At 45.4% G+C, this 20857-nt stretch overlaps 1 protein-coding gene across 4 annotated transcripts in view; it reads left to right on the top strand.

The window, feature by feature from the left end:
• ADAM15 (ADAM metallopeptidase domain 15) overlaps positions 1–20857 on the top strand; it is a 60006-nt gene that overhangs the window by 35524 nt on the left and 3625 nt on the right. Inside the window, exons 17-23 of one of the 4 annotated variants that reach the window (XM_038768734.1) lie at positions 875–986; positions 9092–9242; positions 10626–10685; positions 14285–14351; positions 16830–16901; positions 17116–17187; positions 20183–20289. In XM_038768734.1, the coding sequence (XP_038624662.1) occupies positions 875–986; positions 9092–9242; positions 10626–10685; positions 14285–14351; positions 16830–16901; positions 17116–17187; positions 20183–20289 (641 nt within the window). The remainder of the gene's footprint in view (positions 1–874; positions 987–9091; positions 9243–10625; positions 10686–14284; positions 14352–16829; positions 16902–17115; positions 17188–20182; positions 20290–20857) is intronic. The other 3 variants (XM_038768735.1, XM_038768736.1, XM_038768737.1) reach the window with 3 other exon arrangements.

Genomic DNA, 20857 nt, shown 5'->3' with positions numbered 1-20857 from the left:
ATCATTAATAATATAGATATTATCAATATCATAACATTAATCAATAGTATTATAATATAATATAATGCTATATAACATAAAATATTATTGATATAAATAACCAATAACTAACAATAATATTAATATTATTAATTTCATGACATTAATTAATATTATAATAATATAATGTAATGTAATGCAATATAACATAATAATGTTATTGACATTGATATTAATAATTAATAATTAACAGTGATATTGTTGATGTCATAGCATTAGTTAATATTATTATAATCATATAATATAATACAAGAGAAGGCAATATAGCATAACAATATCAGTATTGATATTAAAAATCAATAATCAATAGCATTATTGATATTATTAACACCATAACATTAATTAATACTATTATAATAATACAATATAAGATAAGATAATGCAACATAACATAATAATATCAATATTGATATTAATGATCAATAATCAATAATAACATTGATATTATTAATATTATGATATTGATTAATATTATTATAATGATATGGTGTGAGATAAGATAAGGCAATATAACACAATGGCAGCATTAATATCAATAATTAATAATTAATAACGATGTTGATGTTAATATCATAACATTAATTGATATTATTATAATAATATAGTATAAGATAAGATAATGCAATATAGCATAATGATATCAATATCAATAATTATTAATAATAATATTAAGATTGTTAATATCATGACATTAATTAATATTATTATAATAATATAATACAGTATAATGCAGTGTGACATAATATTGTTAATATTGATATTTATAATTAATAGTAATAATAATTAGAAAAACCCCACCAACCTTTCACCCTTTCACCTTTCCCACCCTCTCCAGGTGTGCAACAGCCGCGGGCACTGCCACTGCCAAGACGGGTGGGCACCGCCCCACTGCGAGCGGCGCGGCACCGGGGGCAGCGTCGACAGCGGGGCCCTGGGGCAGCCCAAAGGTAACAGAAAGAAGAATCAAAGGGTATTTGTTAAGCGCCTACTACAGTGCCAGGCACTGTGCTCAGCGCCGCCGGAGCGAGGATGACGGGATTTGTTAAGTTATAATGATGGCATTTATTAAGCGCTCACTGTGTGCCAAGCACCGGAAGGGCGATGATGGCGTTTGTTAGGCGCTTGCTATGTGCCGGGCACTGTGCTAAGCGCCGGAGTGATGATGATGGTATTTGTTATGTGCCAGGCACTGTGCTAGGCGCCGGAGTGATGATGATGGTATTTATTAAGCGCTTGCTATGTGCCAGGCACTGTGCTAAGCGCCGGAGTGATGATGATGGTATTTGTTAAGCGTTTGCTATGTGCCGGGCACTGTGCTAAGCGCCGGAGTGATGATGATGGTATTTGTTAAGCGTTTGCTATGTGCCGGGCACTGTGCTAGTAATAATGATGGCATTTATTAAGCGCTTACTATGTGCAAAGCACCGGAATGATGATGGTAGTATTTGTTACGTGCTTGCTATGTGCCGGGCACTGTGCTAAGCGCCGGAGTGATGATGATGGTATTTGTTAAGCGCTTGCTATGTGCCGGGCACTGTGCTAAGCGCTGGAGTGATGATGATGGTATTTGTTAAGCGTTTGCTATGTGCCAGGCACTGTGCTAAGCGCCGGAGTGATGATGATGATATTTGTTAAGCGTTTGCTATGTGCCAGGCACTGTGCTAAGCGCCAGAATGATGATGATGGTATTCGTTACGCGCTTGCTATGTGCCAGGCACTGTGCTAAGCGCCGGAGTGATGATGATGGTATTTATTATGCGTTTGCTATGTGCCAGGCACTGTGCTAAGCGCTGGAGTGATCATGATGGTATTTCTTAAGCGTTTGCTATGTGCTGGGCACTGTGCTAAGCGTCAGAATGATGATGATGGTATTTGTTAAGCGTTTACTATGTGTCAGGCACTGCTAATAATAATGATGGCATTTATTAAGCACCTACTATGTGCAAAGCATCGGAATGATGATGATGGTGTTTGTTACGTGCTTGCTATGTGTCAGGCACTGTGCTAAGCGCTGGAATGATGATGATGGTATTTATTAAGTGCTTGCTATGTGCCGGGCACTGTGCTAAGCGCCGGAATGATGATGATGGTATTTGTTTAGCGTTTACTATGTGTCAGGCACTGTGCTAATAATAATGATGGCATTTATTAAGCTATTACTATGTGCAAAACATCGGAATGATGATGATGGTGTTTGTTACGCGCTTGCTATGTGCCAGGCACTGTGCTAAGCGGCGGAATGATGATGATGGTATCTGTTAACGCGCTTGCTATGTGCCGGGCACTGTGCTAAGCGCCGGAGTGATGATGATGGTATTTATTAAGTGCTTGCTATGTGCCAGGCACTGTGCTAAGCGCCGGAGTGATGATGATGGTATTTGGTAAGTGCTTGTTATGTGCCAGGCACTGTGCTAAGCGTCAGAATAATGATGATGGTATTTGTTATGCATTTACTATGTGTCAGGCACTGTGCTAGTAATAATTATGGCATTTATTAAGTGCTTACTATGTGCAAAGCACCAAAATGATGATGATGGTATTTGTTATGCGCTTGCTATGTGCCGGGCACTGTGCTAAGTGCCGGAATGATGATGATGGTATTTGTTAAGCGCTTGCTATGTGCCGGGCACTGGGCTAAGCGCCGTAATGATGATGATGGTATTTGTTAAGCATTTACAATGTGTCAGGCACTGTGCTAGTAATGATGATGATTACTATTAATCATCATTATTATTAATAATGGTTAATAATGATATAATAATAATGATGGCATTTATTAAGTGCTTGCTATGGGCAAAGCACCAGAATGATGATGATGGTATTTGTTACGCGCTTGCTATGTGCCAGGCACTGTGCTAAGCACCGGAATGATGATGATGGTATTTGTTAAGCATTTACTATGGGTCAGGCACTGTGCTAGTAATAATGATGGCATTTATTAAGCGTTTACTATGTGCTGGGCACTGTGCTAAGCGCCGGAATGATGATGATGGTATTTGTTAAGAATTTGCTATGTGTCGGACCCTGTGCTAGTAATAATGATGGCATTTATTAAGCGCTTACTGTGTGCAAAGCACCGGAATGATGATGATGGTATTTGTTAAGCGCTTGCTATGTGCCGGGCACTGTGCTAAGCGCCAGAATGATGATGATGGTGTTCGTTAAGCGTTTGCTATGTGTCAGGCACTGTGCTAATAATAATGATGGCATTTATTAAGCGCTTACTGTGTGCAAAGCACCGGAATGATGATGATGGTATTTGTTAAGCGCTTGCTATGTGCCGGGCACTGTGCTAAGCGCCAGAATGATGATGATGGTGTTCGTTAAGCGTTTGCTATGTGTCAGGCACTGTGCTAATAATAATGATGGCATTTATTAAGCGCTTACTGTGTGCAAAGCACCGGAATGATGATGATGGTATTTGTTATGCGCTTGCTATGTGCCGGGCACTGTGCTAAGCGCCGGAATGATGATGATGGCATTTATTAAGTGCTTGCTATGTGCCGGGCACTGTGCTAAGCGCCAGAATGATGATGATGGTATTTGTTAAGCACTTGCTATGTGTCAGGCACTGTGCTAATAATAATGATGGCATTTATTAAGCGCTTACTGTGTGCAAAGCACCGGAATGATGATGATGGTATTTGTTACGCGCTTGCTATGTGCCGGGCACTGTGCTAAGCGCCGGAATGATGATGATGGCATTTATTAAGTGCTTGCTATGTGCCGGGCACTGTGCTAAGCGCCAGAATGATGATGATGGTATTTGTTAAGCACTTGCTATGTGTCAGGCACTGTGCTAATAATAATGATGGCATTTATTAAGCGCTTACTGTGTGCAAAGCACCGGAATGATGATGATGGTATTCGTTATGCGCTTGCTATGTGCCGGGCACTGTGCTAAGCGCCGGAATGATGATGATGGCATTTATTAAGTGCTTGCTATGTGCCGGGCACTGTGCTAAGCGCCAGAATGATGATGATGGTATTTGTTAAGCACTTGCTATGTGCCAGGCACTGTGCTAAGCGCCGTAATGATGATGATGGTATTTGTTAAGCATTTACAATGTGTCAGGCACTGTGCTAGTAATAATGATGATTACTATTAATCATCATTATTATTAATAATGATTAATAATGATATAATAATAATGATGGCATTTCTTAAGTGCTTACTATGGGCAAAGCAGCAGAATGATGATGATGGTATTTGTTACGCGCTTGCTATGTGCCAGGCACTGTGCTAAGCGCCGGAATGATGATGATGGTATTTGTTAAGCATTTACTATGTGCCAGGCACTGTGCTAAGCGCCGGAATGATGATGATGGTATTTGTTAAGCATTTACTATGTGTCAGGCACTGTGCTAGTAATAATGATGGCATTTATTAAGCACCTACTATGTGCAAAGCACCAGAATGATGATGATGGTATTTGTTACACGCTTGCTATGTGCCAGGCACTGTGCTAAGCGCTGGAGTGATGATAATGGTATTTGTTAAGCGTTTGCTATGTGCCAAGCACTGTGCTAAGTGCCGGAGTGATGATGATGGTATTTGTTAAGCGTCTGCTATGTGCCAGGCACTGTGCTAAGCGCCGGAATGATGATGATGGTATTCGTTACACGCTTGCTATGTGCTGGGCACTGTGCTAAGCGCCGGAATGATGATGATGGTATTTGTTAAGCATTTACTATGTGTCAGGCAGTGTGCTAATAATAATGATGGCATTTATTAAGCGCTTACTGTGTACAAAGCACCGGAATGATGATGGTGGTATTTGTTACGCGCTTGCTATGTGCCAGGCACTGTGCTAAGCGCCGGAGTGATGATAATGGTATTTATTAAGTGCTTGTTATGTGCCAGGCACTGTGCTAAGCGCCGGAATGATGATGATGGTATTTGTTAAGCATTTACTATGTGTCAGGCACTGTGCTAGTAATAATGATGGCATTTATTATGCACCTACTATGTGCAAAGCACCGGAATGATGATGATGGTATTCGTTACACTCTTGCTATGTACCAGGCACTGTGCTAAGCGCCGGAGTGATGGTGATGGTATTTGTTAAGCGCTTGTTATGTACCAGGCACTGTGCTAAGCGCTGGAGTGATGATGACGGCATTTACTAAGCGTTTGCTATGTGCCAGGCACATTGCTAAGCGCCGGAATGATGATGATGGTATTTGTTAAGCGTTTGCTATGTGCCAGGCACTGTGCTAAGCGCCAGAGTGATGATGATAGTATTTGCTAAGCGCTTGCTATGTGCCGGGCACTGTGCTAAGCACCGGAATGATGATGATGATGATGGTATTTGTTAAGCGTTTGCTATGTGCCAGGCACTGTGCTACGCGCCGGAATGATGATGATGGTATTTGTTAATAATAATAATAAATAATGATGGCATTTGTTAAGCGCTTACTATGTGCCAAGCACTGTTCTAAGCGCTGGGGGGGATACAAAGTGATCAGGTTGTCGCACGTGGGGCTCACAGTCTTAATCCCCATTTTACAGATGAGGGAACTGTGTTAAGCGTCTGCTATGTGCCGGGCACTGTGCTAAGCGCCGGAATGATGATGATGGTATTTGTTAAGCGCTTGCAATGTGCCGGGCACTGTGCTAAGCGCCGGAATGATGATGATGGTATTTGCTAAGCATTTACTATGTGTCAGGCACTGTGCTAATAATAATGATGGTATTTATTAAGCGCTTACTGTGTGCTAAGCGCAGGAATGATGATGATGGTATTTGTTAAGCACTTGCCATATGCCGGGCACTGTGCTAAGCGCCGGAGTGATGATGATGGTATTCGTTACGCACTTGCTATGTGTGGGGCACTGTGCTAAGCGCCGGAATGATGATGATGATGGTATTTGTTAAGCGCTTGCCATATGCCGGGCACTGTGCTAAGCGCCAGAATGATGATGATGGTATTTGTTAAGCACTTGCCATATGCCGGGCACTGTGCTAAGCGCCGGAATGATGATGATGATGGTATTTGTTACGCGCTTGCTATGTGCCAGGCATTCATTCATTCAATCATATTTATTGAGCACTTACTGTGTGCAGAGCACTGGACTAAGCGCTTGGGAAGGACAAGTTGGCAACATAGCCATTCAGTCGTATTTATTGAGCGCTTACTGTGTGCGGAGTACTGTACTAAGCGCTTGAGATGGTCAACATATAGGGATGGTCTGTGCTGAGAGCCGGGATGATGATGATGGTATTTGTTAAGCGCTTGCTATGTGCCAGGCATTCATTCATTCAGTCGTATTTATTGAGCACTTACTGTGTGCAGGGCACTGGACTAAGCGCTTGGGATGGACCAGTTGGCAACATAGCCATTCAGTCGTATTTATTGAGCACTTGCTGTGTCCGGAGCACTGTACTAAGCGCTTGAGATGGTCAACATATAGAGATGGTCGGTGCTAGAGAGCTGGAATGATGATGATGGTATTTGTTAAGCACTTGCTATGTGCCAGGCATTCGTTCATTCATTCATTCATTCATTCAGTCGTATTTATTGAGCGCTTACTGTGTGCGGAGCACTGTACTAAGCGCTTGAGATGGTCAACATATAGAGATGGTCTGTGCTGAGAGCCGGGGTGATGATGATGGTATTTGTTAAGCGCTTGCTGTGTGCCAGGCATTCGTTCATTCATTCATTCAATCGTATTTATTGAGCGCTTACTGTGTGCGGAGCACTGTACTAAGCGCTTGAGATGGTCAACATATAGAGATGGTCTGTGCTGAGAGCCAGGGTGATGATGATGGTATTTGTTAAGCACTTGCTATGTGCCAGGGATTCATTAATTCATTAATTCATTAATTCAATCGTATTTATTGAGCACTTACTGTGTGCAGAGCACTGGACTAAGGGCTTGGGAAGGACAAGTTGGCAACATGTCCATTCAGTCATATTTATTGAGCGCTTGCTGTGTGCGGAGCACTGTACTAAGCGCTTGAGATGGTCAACATGTAGAGATGGTCTGTGCTGAGAGCCGGGATGATGATGATGGTATTTGTTAAGCACTTGCTATGTGCCAGGCATTCGTTCATTCATTCATTCATTCATTCAGTCGTATTTATTGAGCGCTTACTGTGTGCGGAGCACTGTACTAAGCGCTTGAGATGGTCAACATATAGAGATGGTCTGTGCTGAGAGCCGGGATGATGATGATGGTATTTGTTAGGCACTTGCTATGTGCCAGACATTCGTTCATTCATTAATTCATTAATTCAATCGTATTTATTGAGCACTTACTGTGTGCGGAGCACTGTACTAAGCGCTTGAGATGGTCAACATATAGGGATGGTCTGTGTTGAGAGCTGGGATGATGATGATGGTATTTGTTAGGCACTTGCTATGTGCCAGGCATTCGTTCATTCATTCATTCATTCATTCAATCGTATTTATTGAGCACTTACTGTGTGCAGGGCACTGTACTAAGCGCTTGGGAAGGACAAGTTGGCAACATGTCCATTCAGTCGTATTTATTGAGCGCTTACTGTGCGTGGAGCACTGTACTAAGCGCTTGAGATGGTCAACATATAGAGATGGTCTGTGCTGAGAGCCGGGATGATGATGATGGTATTTGTTAGGCACTTGCTTTGTGCCAGGCATTCATTCATTCATTCATTCAATCGTATTTATTGAGCACTTACTGTGTGCAGAGCACTGGACTAAGCGCTTGGGATGGACCAGTTGGCAACATAGCCATTCAGTCGTATTTATTGAGCGCTTACTGTGTGCGGAGCACTGTACTAAGCACTTGAGATGGTCAACATATAGGGATGGTCTGTGCTGAGAGCCGGGATGATGATGATGGTATTTGTTAAGCACTTACTGTGTGCCAGGCATTCGTTCATTCATTCATTCAATCGTATTTATTGAGCACTTACTGTGTGCAAGGCACTGTACTAAGCGCTTGCGATGGTCAACATATAGAGATGGTCTGTGCTGAGAGCCGGGATGATGATGATGGTATTTGTTAAGCACTTGCTATGTGCCAGGCATTCATTCATTCATTCAATCGTATTTATTGAGCGCTTACTGTGCACAGAGCACTGTACTAAGCGCTTGAGATGGTCAACATATAGAGATGGTCTGTGCTGAGAGCCGGGATGATGATGATGGTATTTGTTAAGCACTTGCTATGTGCCAGGCATTTGTTCATTCATTCATTCATTCAGTCGTATTTATTGAGCGCTTACTGTGTGCGGAGCACTGTACTAAGCGCTTGAGATGGTCAACATATAGAGATGGTCTGTGCTGAGAGCTGGGATGATGATGATGGTATTTGTTAGGCACTTGCTATGTGCCGGGCATTCGTTCATTCATTCATTCATTCATTCAATCGTATTTATTGAGCGCTTGCTGTGTGCGGAGCACTGTACTAAGCGCTTGAGATGGTCAACATATAGAGATGGTCTGTGCTGAGAGCTGGGATGATGATGATGGTATTTGTTAGGCACTTGCTATGTGCCGGGCATTCGTTCATTCATTCATTCATTCATTCAATCGTATTTATTGAGCGCTTGCTGTGTGCGGAGCACTGTACTAAGCGCTTGAGATGGTCAACATATAGAGATGGTCTGTGCTGAGAGCCCGAATGATGATGATGGTATTTGTTAAGCGTTTGCCACGTGACCGTAGCCACTCCATCACGCTCCCCGTACCGCGTGACCCCTGACCTCAGTGTCCCCTTGACTCTGTTTCCCCAGGCTCCGCGGTTCCCCCTTCCCCAGCCAACCGAGTCCTCGTTTCCGCGCCCCCTGACCGTTAATAATAATAAAAATAATAATAATAATAATAATGTCGGTATTTGTTAAGCGCTTACTCTGTGCAAAGCACTGTTCTAAGCGCCGGGAGGAACGCAAGGAGATGAGGTTGTCCCGTGTGGGGCTCACGGTCTCAATCCCCATTTTACAGAGGAGGGAACTCGGGCACAGAGAAGCGAAGTGCCTTGCCCGAGGTCGCACAGCAGACGTGCGGGGGAGGCGGGATTCGAACCCCTGACCGGTGACCTCTGACCCCTTGCTCCGTCCCCGCAGCGGCCCGCTCCCTGACCACGGGCCTGCTCCTCAGCCTGACCCTGCTGCTGCTTCTGCTGGTGGCCCTGGGCGTCTACTACAAGCAGCGACTGTGTCGCCGCTCCCTCCGCCAGGGCCTGTGCCAGCTCAAGGGGACCAGCGGGCTGGACAGGTAATAATAATAATAATAATAATAATAATAATAATAATAATAATAATAATAGCATTTATTAAGCGCTTACTATGTGCAGAGCACTGTTTTAATAATAATAATAATAATAATAATGGCATTTATTAAGCGCTTACTATGTGCAGAGCACTGTTTTAATAATAATAATAATAATAATAATGGTATTTGTTAAGCACTTACTATGCGCAAAGCACCGTTCTAAGCGCTGGGGGGGATCCAAAGTGATCAGGTTGCCCCACGTGGGGCTCACAGTCTTAATCCCCATTTTGCAGATGAGGTAGCTGAGGCCCGGGGAAGTGAAGTGACTCGCCCAAAGTCACCCAGCTGACAGTCGGCAGAGCCGGGATTTGAACCCGTGACCTCTGACTCCAAAGCCTGGGCTCTTGCCACGCTGCTTCCCGCTGGGGAGGTTACCAGGCCATCAGGTTGTCCCACGTTGCGCTCACAGTCTTCACCCCCATTTTACAGATGAGGGAACTGAGGCCCGGAGAAGTGAAGTGACTCGCCCCAAGTCACCCAGCTGACAGTTGGCAGAGCCGGGATTTGAACCCGTGATCTCTGACTCCAAAGCCAGGGCTCTTAACAATAATAATAATAATGGCACTTATTAAGCGCTTACTATGTGCAGAGCACTGTTCTAAGCGCTGGGGAGGTTACAAGGTGATCAGGTTGTCCCACAGGGTGCTCACAGGCTTAACCCCCATTTTACAGATGAGGGAACTGAGGCCCAGAGAAGTGAAGTGACTCGCCCCAAGTCACCCAGCTGACAGTTGGCAGAGCCGGAATTTGAACCCGTGACCTCTGACTCCAAAGCCCGGGCTCTTAATCATAATTATAATGGCATTTATTAAGTGCTTACTATGTGCAGAGCACTGTTCTAAGCGCTGGGGAGGTTACAAGGCCCACTGTTGGGTAGGGACGAGGTGATCAGGTTGTCCCATGTGGGGCTCGCAGTCTTCATCCCCATTTAACAGATGAGGGAACTGAGGCCTAGCTAAGGGAAGTGACTTGCCCAAGGTCACTCAGCCGACAAGTGGCAGAGTCGCGATTAGAACCCAGGACCTTCTAACTCCCACGTTGGGGCTCTAGCCACTCGGCCATCCCGCTGCCCCTTCCCCCGCATAAGTTGCCAACTTGGACTTCCCAAGCGCTTAGTACAGTGCTGTGCACACAGTAAGCGCTCAATAAATACGATTGATTGATTGATTGATTCCACACCCCCATGCTGACCCTTCCCCCTTATTGCCAGCGCTTAGAACAGTGCTCCAGCGCTTAGAACAGTGCTTTGCGCATAGTAAGCGCTTAATAAATGCCATCATTATTATTGTTATTATTATTGACATCCCACCCCTTCATCCCCCACAGCGAGACAGCAGAGACGCGGGTTCGATTCCTCCACGGGAGCATCTGGGCAAATGGCTGGGGGTAAGTGAGCGTCAATCAATCAATCCGTCAATCAATCGTATTTATTGAGCACTTACTGTGTGCACAGCACTGTACTAAGCGCTTGGGAAGTCCAAGTTGGCAACACATACAGTCCCTGCCCAACAGTGGGCTCACAGTCTAGAAGGGGGGGACAGACAACAAAACCAAACATATTAACAAAATAAAATAAATAGAATAGATATGTACAAGTAAATGGGGGGTGGGAGGAGGGCACCCCATCACCTTAACCCTAAATGGATCTGTTTATTGTTCATTCATCCAGTCGGATTTATTGAGCGCTTACTGTGTGCAGAGCACTGGACTAAGCGCTTGGGAAAGTACGATACACCAATAAAGAGAGATAATGCATTCATTCATTCATTCAATCATATTTATTGAGCGCTTACTGTGTGCAGAGCACTGGACTAAGCGCTTGGGGAAGTACGATATAGCAATAAAGAGAGATCATTCATTCATTCATTCAATCGTATTGATTGAGCACTTACTGTGTGCAGAGCACTGGACTAAGCGCTTGGGAAAGTACGATACACCAATAAAGAGAGATCATTCATTCATTCATTCAATCGTATTGATTGAGCGCTTACTGTGTGCAGAGCACTGGACTAAGCGCTTGGGAAAGTAAGATACATCAATAAAGAGAGATAATGCATTCATTCATTCAATCGTATTGATTGAGTGCTTACTGTGTGCAGAGCACTGGACTAAGCGCTTAGGAAAGTACGATACACCAATAAAGAGAGATCATTCATTCATTCATTCAATCGTATTGATTGAGTGCTTACTGTGTGCGGAACACTGGACTAAGCGCTTGGGAAAGTACGATACAGCAATGAAGAGAGATCATTCATTCATTCATTCAATCGTATTGATTGAGCGCTTACTGTGTGCAGAGCACTGGACTAAGCGCTTGGGAAAGTACGATACACCAATAAAGAGAGATAATGCATTCATTCATTCATTCAATCATATTTATTGAGCGCTTACAGTGTGCAGAGCACTGGACTAAGCGCTTGGGAAAGTACGATATAGCAATAAGGAGAGATCATTCATTCATTCAATCGTATTGATTGAGTGCTTACTGTGTGCAGAGCACTGGACTAAGCGCTTGGGAAAGTACGATACAGCAATAAAGAGAGATCATTCATTCATTCACTCAATCATATTGATTGAGCGCTTACTGTGTGCAGAGCACTGGACTAAGCGCTTGGGAGAGTACGATACACCAATAAAGAGAGATAATGCGTTCATTCTTTCATTCAATCGTGTTGCTTGAGCGCTTACCGTGTGCAGAGCACTGTTCTAAGCGCTTGGGAAAGTACGATACACCAATAAAGAGAGCTAATGCATTCATTCATTCATTAGTATTGATTGAGTGCTTACTGTGTGCAGAGCACTGGACTAAGCGCTTGGGAAAATACGATACACCAAGAGAGATCATTCATTCATTCATTCATTCAATCGTATTGATTGAGCGCTTACTGTGTGTGGAGCACTGGACTAAGTGCTTGGGAAAGTATGATACACCAATAAAGAGAGATAATGCATTCATTCATTCATTTGTATTGATTGAGTGCTTACTGTGTGCAGAGCACTGTTCTAAGCGCTTGGGAAAGTACGGTACACCAATAAAGAGAGCTAATGCATTCATTCATTTGTATTGATTGAGTGCTTACTGTGTGCAGAGCACTGGACTAAGCGCTTGGGAAAGTATGATACACCAATAAAGAGAGATCATTCATTCATTCAATTGTATTTATTAAGCGCTTACTGTATGCAGAGCACTGGACTAAGCGCTTGGGAAAGTATGATACACCAAAAAGAGAGATCATTCATTCATTCAATCGTATTTATTGAGTGCTTACTGTATTCAGAGCACTGTACTATTATTTATTATTTATTACTATTTATTACTGTATTTATTTATTTATCTTAGTTATACATATCTATTCTATTTATTTTATTTTGTCAGTATATTTGGTTTTGTTGTCTGTCTCCCCCTTCTAGACTGTGAGCCCGCTGTCGGGTAGGGACCGTCTCTAGATGTTGCCGACTTGGACTTCCCAAGCGCTTAGTCCAGTGCTCTGCACACAGTAAGCGCTCAATAAATACGATTGATTGATTGATTGAAAGTATGATACACCACTAAAGAGAGATCATTCATTAATTCATTCAATCAATGGTATTTATTGAGCGCTTACTGTGTGCAGAGCCCTGGACTAAGTGCTTGGGAAAGTACGATACACCAAGAGAGATAATTCACTCATTCATTCATTCAGTTGTATTTATTGAGCGCTTACTGTGTGCAGAGCCCTGGACTAAGCGCTTGGGAAAGTACGATACACCAATAAAGAGAGATAATGCATGCATTCATTCATTTGTATTGATTGCGTGCTTACTGTGTGCAGAGCACTGGACTAAGCGCTTGGGAAAATACGATACACCAAGAGAGATCATTCATTCATTCATTCAGTCGTATTTATTGAGCGCTTACTGTATGCAGAGCAGTGTACTAAGCGCTTGGGAAAATACGATACACCAAGAGAGATCATTCATTCATTCATTCAGTCGTATTTATTGAGCGCTTACTGTATGCAGAGCAGTGTACTAAGCGCTTGGGAAAATACGATACACCAAGAGAGATCATTCATTCATTCATTCAGTCGTATTTATTGAGCGCTTACTGTATGCAGAGCAATGTACTAAGCGCTTGGGAAAATACGATACACCAAGAGAGATAATTCATTCATTCATTCAGTCGTACTTATTGAGCGCTTACTGTATGCAGAGCAATGTACTAAGCGCTTGGGAAAGTACGATATAGCAATAAAGAGAGATCATTCATTCATTCAATCAATCGTATTTATTGAGCGCTTACTCTGTGCAGAGCACTGTACTATTATTTATTATTTATTACTATTTATTACTCTATTTATTTATCTTATACATATCTATTCTATTTATTTTATTTTGTCAGTATATTTGGTTTTGTTCTCCGTCTCCCCCTTCTAGACTGTGAGCACACTGTTGGGTAGGGACTGTATGTGTTGCCGACTTGTACTTCCCGAGCACTTAGTCCAGTGCTCTGCACACAGTAAGCGCTCAATAAATACGATTGATGAGGATTACTATTTATTACTCTATTTATTTATTTATCTTATACATATCTATTCTATTTATTTTGTCAGTATATTTGGCTTTGTTCTCCGTCTCCCCCTTCTAGACCGTGAGCCCGCTGTTGGGTAGGGACCGTCTCTAGATGTTGCCGACTTGGACTTCCCAAGCGCTTAGTCCAGTGCTCTGCACACAGGAAGCGCTCAATAAATACGATTGATTAATTGATTGATTGTACTAAGCGCTTGGGAAGTCCAAGTCGGCAACGGGCTCCCAGTCTAGAATTGGGAAGACGGACAACACAACAGAGCATGGAGACGGGGGTCAAGTCGGCGGGACAAAATTCCCGGCCCGCGGCTCGGGAACTGTCGTACCGTGCTCTCCCAAGCGCTTAGTGCAGTGCTCGGCACGCAGTAAGCGCTCAATAAATAGGTGGACTGACTGTATCACCCTCTCCCCTCTGCCAGGGGCCCGCAGACCAGTCTCCCCCAGCGGTCCCAGGCCACCGAACTCCGGTCATTGTCCAGTGCCAAGGTAAGCAGGAGGGTGGGGACGGAGGAGGGAAGGGCACATGATGGACGCCCCCCTTTCCTCTTCTCGCCCGGGCGGTTATCTTTTAGTCACCCCTCCCTCAGCCCCGCGGCAGCAACGATTTCTAGCCATAATTTCATTTATTTCGATTAATGTCGGTCTCCCCCTCTGGACTGGAAGCTCCTCGTGGGCAGGGTAAGCCCTCTTCGGAGCAGTGCTCCGCACGCCGTGAGCGCTCAATAAGTATGATTGAGTGATTGATTGGGGGGGGGGGTTCATCGGGGTGGGGGGCGTCCCCTCTTCCGTTCTCCTCCTCCAAGTAGGTGCTCATCTTTGGTAGTCCAGTGCTCTGCACATAGTAAGCGCTCAATAAATACGATTGATTGATTGATTGATTTGGTGGGGGGGGGGGCCCAGGCCCTGTCTGGTGCCGCCTGCCCCTCTCTGGGGGATGTAGTAAGTGCCCCCGCCCCATTATAGACCCCCCCTCCCCACCTCCAGTCCCTGGCCGTCGTCCCCTCTCCCCCTCCCTTCCCGCCCCGGACGGATGAGAAGCAGCGTGGCTCAGCGGAAATCAATCAATCAATCGTATTTATTGAGCGCTTACTGTGCGCAGAGCACTGTACTGAGCGCTTGAGCTAAGAGCCCCGGCTGTGAAGTCCGAGGTCATGGGTTCAAATCCTGGTCGGCTGGGCAGGTCACTTCACTTCTCTGGGCCTCCGTGACCTCATCTGGAAAATGGGGATGAAGACTGGGAGCCCCCCCCGTGGGACAACCCGATCACCCTGTAGCCTCCCCAGCGCTTAGAACAGTGCTTGGCACATAGTAAGCGCTTAATAAATGCTATCATTATCATCAGGCCTGAGCCCCAGGCGGTGGCAGGGCCTGCCCTCCTCCGCCCGCCGCTGCCCTGGCTCCGTGCAAAGAGCCCGGGCTTTGGAGTCAGAGGTCATGAGTTCAAATCCCGGCTCCACCACTTATCAGCTGGGTGCCTTTGGGCAAGTCACTTCACTTCCCTGGGCCTCGGTTCCCTCATCTGTCAAATGGGGGTGAAGACCGTGAGCCCCGCCGTGGGACAACCTGATGGCCTTGTTAACCTCCCCAGCGCTTAGAACAGTGCTTTGCACATAGTAAGCGCTTAATAAATGCCTTTTAGACTGTGAGCCCACTGTTGGGTAGGAACCGTCTCTCTATGTTGCCAACTTGTCCTTCCCAAGCACTTAGTCCAGTGCTCTGCACACAGTAAGCGCTCAATAAATACGATTGATTGATTGATTGATTGACCGTCTCTCTATGTTGCCAACTTGTACTTCCCAAGCGCTTAGTCCAGTGCTCTGCACACAGTAAGCGCTCAATAAATACGATTGATTGATTGACCGTCTCTCTATGTTGCCACCTTGTCCTTCCCAAGCGCTTAGTCCAGTGCTCTGCACCCAGTAAGCGCTCAATAAATACGATTGATTGATTGATTGACCGACCGTCTATGTTGCCAACTTGTCCTTCCCAAGCGCTTAGTCCAGTGCTCTGCTCCCAGTAAGCGCTCAATAAATACGATTGATTGATTGATTGACCGTCTCTCTATGTTGCCAACTTGTCCTTCCCAAGCGCTTAGTCAAGTGCTCTGCTCCCAGTAAGCGCTCAATAAATACGATTGATTGATTGATTGATTGACCGACTGTCTATGTTGCCAACTTGTCCTTCCCAAGCGCTTAGTCCAGTGCTCTGCTCCCAGTAAGTGCTCAATAAATACGATTGATTGATTGATTGACCGTCTCTCTATGTTGCCAACTTGTCCTTCCCAAGCGCTTAGTCCAGTGCTCTGCTCTCAGTAAGCGCTCAATAAATACGATTGATTGATTGATTGATTGATTTATTGACCGACCGTCTCTCTATGTTGCCAACTTGTCCTTCCCAAGCGCTTAGTCCAGTGCTCTGCTCCCAGTAAGCGCTCAATAAATACGATTGATTGATTGATTGATTGACCGACCGTCTCTCTGTGTTGCCAACTTGTCCTTCCCAAGCGCTTAGTCCAGTGCTCTGCACCCAGTAAGCGCTCAATAAATACGATTGATTGATGAACCGCCTCTCTGTGTTGCCAACTCCTTCCCAAGCGCTTAGTCCAGTGCTCTGCACATAGTAAGCGCTCAATAAATACGATTGATTGATTGATTGATTGATTGACAAATGCCATCATTATTATTAGTAGTAGTATTAAGGGGGTAGGGGCACTGCCCTGCTCAGGGGTTGGTAAGTGCCCCCAATGCCATGTTGGTGGGCGGGTGGGGGGCCGCGGGACGAGCCCTCTGCATGATGCCTGCGGCCTGGCACCTCCCCGCTGCCACCGACCCCCGCATGGCTGGCACCCACCCCACACCCGTGCCACCCCCGGGTCCCGTTCCTCGTCGCGGTCCCTGACCCCGTCCCGCGCGTCTCCGCGCCCGTCGCCCGTGTCTCTGCCCCCTCTCCCCCGTCTCTCCGCAGCCTGGCAGGCCCACTCATGCCCGCCCCCCATCTAGGCCTCTCCCGCCCGACCCCGTGCCCAGGTCGCAGCAGGTAAACCCGGGCCGGGGTGCTGGGGGGCTTCGGGAGGGGCATCGGGGGGAGCGGGCCGCGTCGTTGGCGTCGCCACGTGGTCCATCGTGGCCTTCCTTGCCCTCTCGGAGCCTTGGCGGGCGCCGTAGTCGCCCCTCTGCCCTCTGCCTGGCATCACCTCACGCCTCCGCATGCCCCCCGCTCACCGGCTGCACCCTCTCTCTGCTCCGCCCAGGCCGCGGACCCCGGCCGGCCCGAACCCCCCTCGCGCCCGCTGCCCCCCGACCCCGTGGCGAGGGGCTCGCAGGTAACAGGCCCGGCCAGCTCCGGCGGGTCCTGGGTTCGAGTCCCACGTAGTCGAGAAGTAGCCTGGCCTAGCGGGTGGTAGTGTTCCCTCATCTGGGAAATGGGGAGGACAACCTGATCTCCTTGTAAATCTCCCCAGCGCTTAGTGCAGTGCTGTGCATGTCGTAAGCGCTTAATAGACTGTGAGCCCACTGTTGGGTAGGGACTGTCTCTGTGAGCCCAAAGTGGGACAACCTGATCACCTTGTATCCCCCCCAGCGCTTAGAACAGGGCTTTGCACATAGTAAGCGCTTAACAAATGCCATGAGGAGAAGCAGCGTGGCTCAGTGGAAAGGGCACGGGCTTTGAAGTCAGAGGTCATGGGTTCCAATCCCAGCTCTGCCAGTTGTCAGCTGTGTGACTTCGGGCAAGTCACTTCACTTCTCTGGGCCTCAGTTCCCTCATCTGTAAAATGGGGATGAAGACTTTGAGCCCCCCGTGGGACAACCTGATCACCTTGTAATCTCCCCAGCGCTTAGAACAGTGCTTTGCACAGAGTAAGCGCTTAATAAATGCTATCATTATTATTATTATTATAATACGTTGCCAAATTGTACTTCCCAAGCGCTTAGTCCAGTGCTCTGCACACAGTAGGCGCTCAATAAATACGATTGATGATGATGATATGTTGCCAACTTGTACTTCCCAAGCGCTTAGTCCGGTGCTCTGCACACAGTAAGCGCTCAATAAATATGATTGATTGATAAATGCCATCATTATTATTATTACTTTATTATTTATTTTTACATATTTATTTATTTTCTTTCGTTACTATGTTTTGTTCTGTTGTCCGTCTCCCCCTTCTAGACCATGAGCCCGCTGTTAGGTAGGGACTGTCTCTATCTTTTGCCAACTTGTGCTTCCCAAGCGCTTAGTACAGTGCTCTGCACACAGTAAGCGCTCAATAAATACGATTGATTGATTGATAAATGCCATCATTATTATTATTACTTTATTATTTATTTGTACATATTTATTTATTTTCTCTCGTTAATATGCTTTGTTCTGTGGTCTGTCTCCCCCTTCTAGACTGTGAGCCCGCTGTTGGGTAGGGACTGTCTCTATCTGTTGCCGACTTGTCCTTCCCAAGCGCTTAGTCCAGTGCTCTGCACACAGTCAGCGCTCAATAAATACGATTGAATGAATGAATGAATGCACTCAGCCGTATTGATTGAGCGCTGACTGTGTGCAGAGCACTGGACTAAGCGCTTGGGAAGGACACGGTGGCAAAATATAGAGACCCGACGGCGGGCTCACAGTCTAGAGGGGGGAGACAGGCGACAAAGCAAAACATATTAATAAAATAAATAGAATAAATATGTACAAGTAAAATAAATAGAGTAATAAATATGTACAAACATATACATATATGCAGGATATATACATATATACAGGATAGACTGTGAGCCCACTGTTGGGTAGGGACCGTCTCTATATGTTGCCAACTTGTACTTCCCAAGCGCTTAGTACAGTGCTCTGCACACAGTAAGCGCTCAATAAATACGATTGATTGATTTTACAGACGAGGTCACTGAGGCTCCAAGAAGTTAAGTGACTTGCCCAAGGTCACACAGCAGACAAGTCATCTTGTATATATGTATATATGTTTGTACATATTTATTACTCTATTTATTTATTTATTTTACTTTTACCTATCTATTCTATTTATTTTATTTTGTTAGTATGTTTGGTTTTGTTCTCTGTCTCCCCCTTCTAGACTGTGAGCCCACTGGTGGGTAGGGACCGTCTCTAGATGTTGCCAGCTTGGACTTCCCAAGCGCTTAGTCCAGTGCTCTGCACACAGTAAGCGCTCAATAAATACGATTGATTGATTGATTGATCTTGTAACCTCCCCGGCGCTTAGGACGGGGCTCTGCCCATAGTAAGCGCTTACAAATGCCGTTATTATTATTATTATAGGACCACGGGCTCTGCATATAGTAAGTGCTTAATCAATCAATCAATCAGTCGTATTTATTGAGCACTTACTGTGGGCAGAGCACTGTACTAAGCGCTTGGGAAGTACAAGTTGGCAACATATAGAGACAGTCCCTACCCACAGTCTAAAAACAACTAACCTCCTTACCTTCTTACCTTCTTAAGTTTACCTTCTTAAGGTTTCTTAAGGTAAGGTTACCTTACCTTCTTAAGGTAACCATCTTACCTCCTTCCCTTCCCCACAGCACCTGTATATATGTATATGTTTGTACATATTTATTACTCTATTTATTTATTTATTTTACTCGTCCATATCTATTCTATTTATTTTATTTTGTTAGTATGTTTGGTTTTGTCTCCCCCTTTTAGACTGTGAGCCCACTGTTGGGTAGGGACTGTCTCTATATGTTGCCAATTTGTACTTCCCAAGCGCTTAGTCCAGTGCTCTGCACACAGTAAGCGCTCAATAAATGCAATTGACGATGATGATGATGATGAACTAAGCACTTAACAAATGCCGTTATTATTATTATTATTATTATTATTATCATTATTATTATTATTATTATTATAGGACCAGGGACTTTGCCACTCCCAATTGTGCCCCACTGATTAACAAATGCCGTTATTATTATTATTATTATTATTATTATTATTATTATAGGACCAGGGACTTTGCCACTCCCAATTGGGCCCCACTGATTAACAAATGCTGTTATTATTATTATTATTATTATTATAGGACCAGGGACTTTGCCACTCCCAATTGGGCCCCACTGATTAACAAATGCCGTTATTATTATTATTATAGGACCAGGGACTTTGCCACTCCCAATTGGGCCCCACTGATTAACAAATGCCGTTATTATTATTATTATTATAGGACCAGGGACTTTGCCACTCCCAATTGGGCCCCACTGAGGGGGGCTGTCCCCTACCCCCGTAATTCCAGGTCAGTGATTGCCACCCCAATCCTCAGGGCATGCCCCCTCCCCAAATATCTTGCTCTCTCCCTGCAGGTTGAGGTCCCTGCCAAGCCCCCGGCCCCCCGGAAGCCGTTGCCCACCGACCCCTCCACCCAAGAGCTCCCAGACGCTGCCACTCTTGCCATGATGGTGCCCTCCAGGTAAGGGCTCCTAATCTAATCCCGGCTCCTCCACGGGCCCACCGTGTGACCCTGGGCCAGTCACTTCCCAAGCGCTTCCCCACTTGTCTCCCCTTCTCCATCCCCCCCATCTTACCTCCTTCCTTTCCCCACAGCCCCTGTATATATGGATATATGTTTGTACAGATTTATTACTCTATTTTACTTGTACATATCTATTCTATTTATTTTATTTTGTTAATACATGTGGTTTTGTTCTCCGTCTCCCCCTTTTAGACTGTGAGCCCACTGTCGGGTAGGGACCGTCTCTAGATGTTGCCAACTTGGACTTCCCAAGCACTTAGTCCAGTGCTCTGCACACAGTAAGTGCTCAATAAATACGATTGATTGATTGATTGTCCTTCCCAAGCGCTTAGTCCAGTGCTCTGCCCACAGTAAGCGCTCAATAACTACAATTGAATGAATGAAGGGCCACCGTGTGACCGTGTGACCCTGGGCCAGTCACTTCCCAAGCGCTTCCCAACTTGTCTCCCCCTCATCCCCCCCATCTTACCTCCTTCCCTTCCCCACAGCCCCTGTATATATGGAT

Source organism: Tachyglossus aculeatus, chromosome Y4, assembly GCF_015852505.1.
Source record: "Tachyglossus aculeatus isolate mTacAcu1 chromosome Y4, mTacAcu1.pri, whole genome shotgun sequence".
NCBI lineage: Eukaryota > Metazoa > Chordata > Mammalia > Monotremata > Tachyglossidae > Tachyglossus > Tachyglossus aculeatus.
The sequence above is the reverse complement of the archived record's forward strand: the minus strand, read 5'-3'. Positions and strand labels throughout refer to the sequence as shown.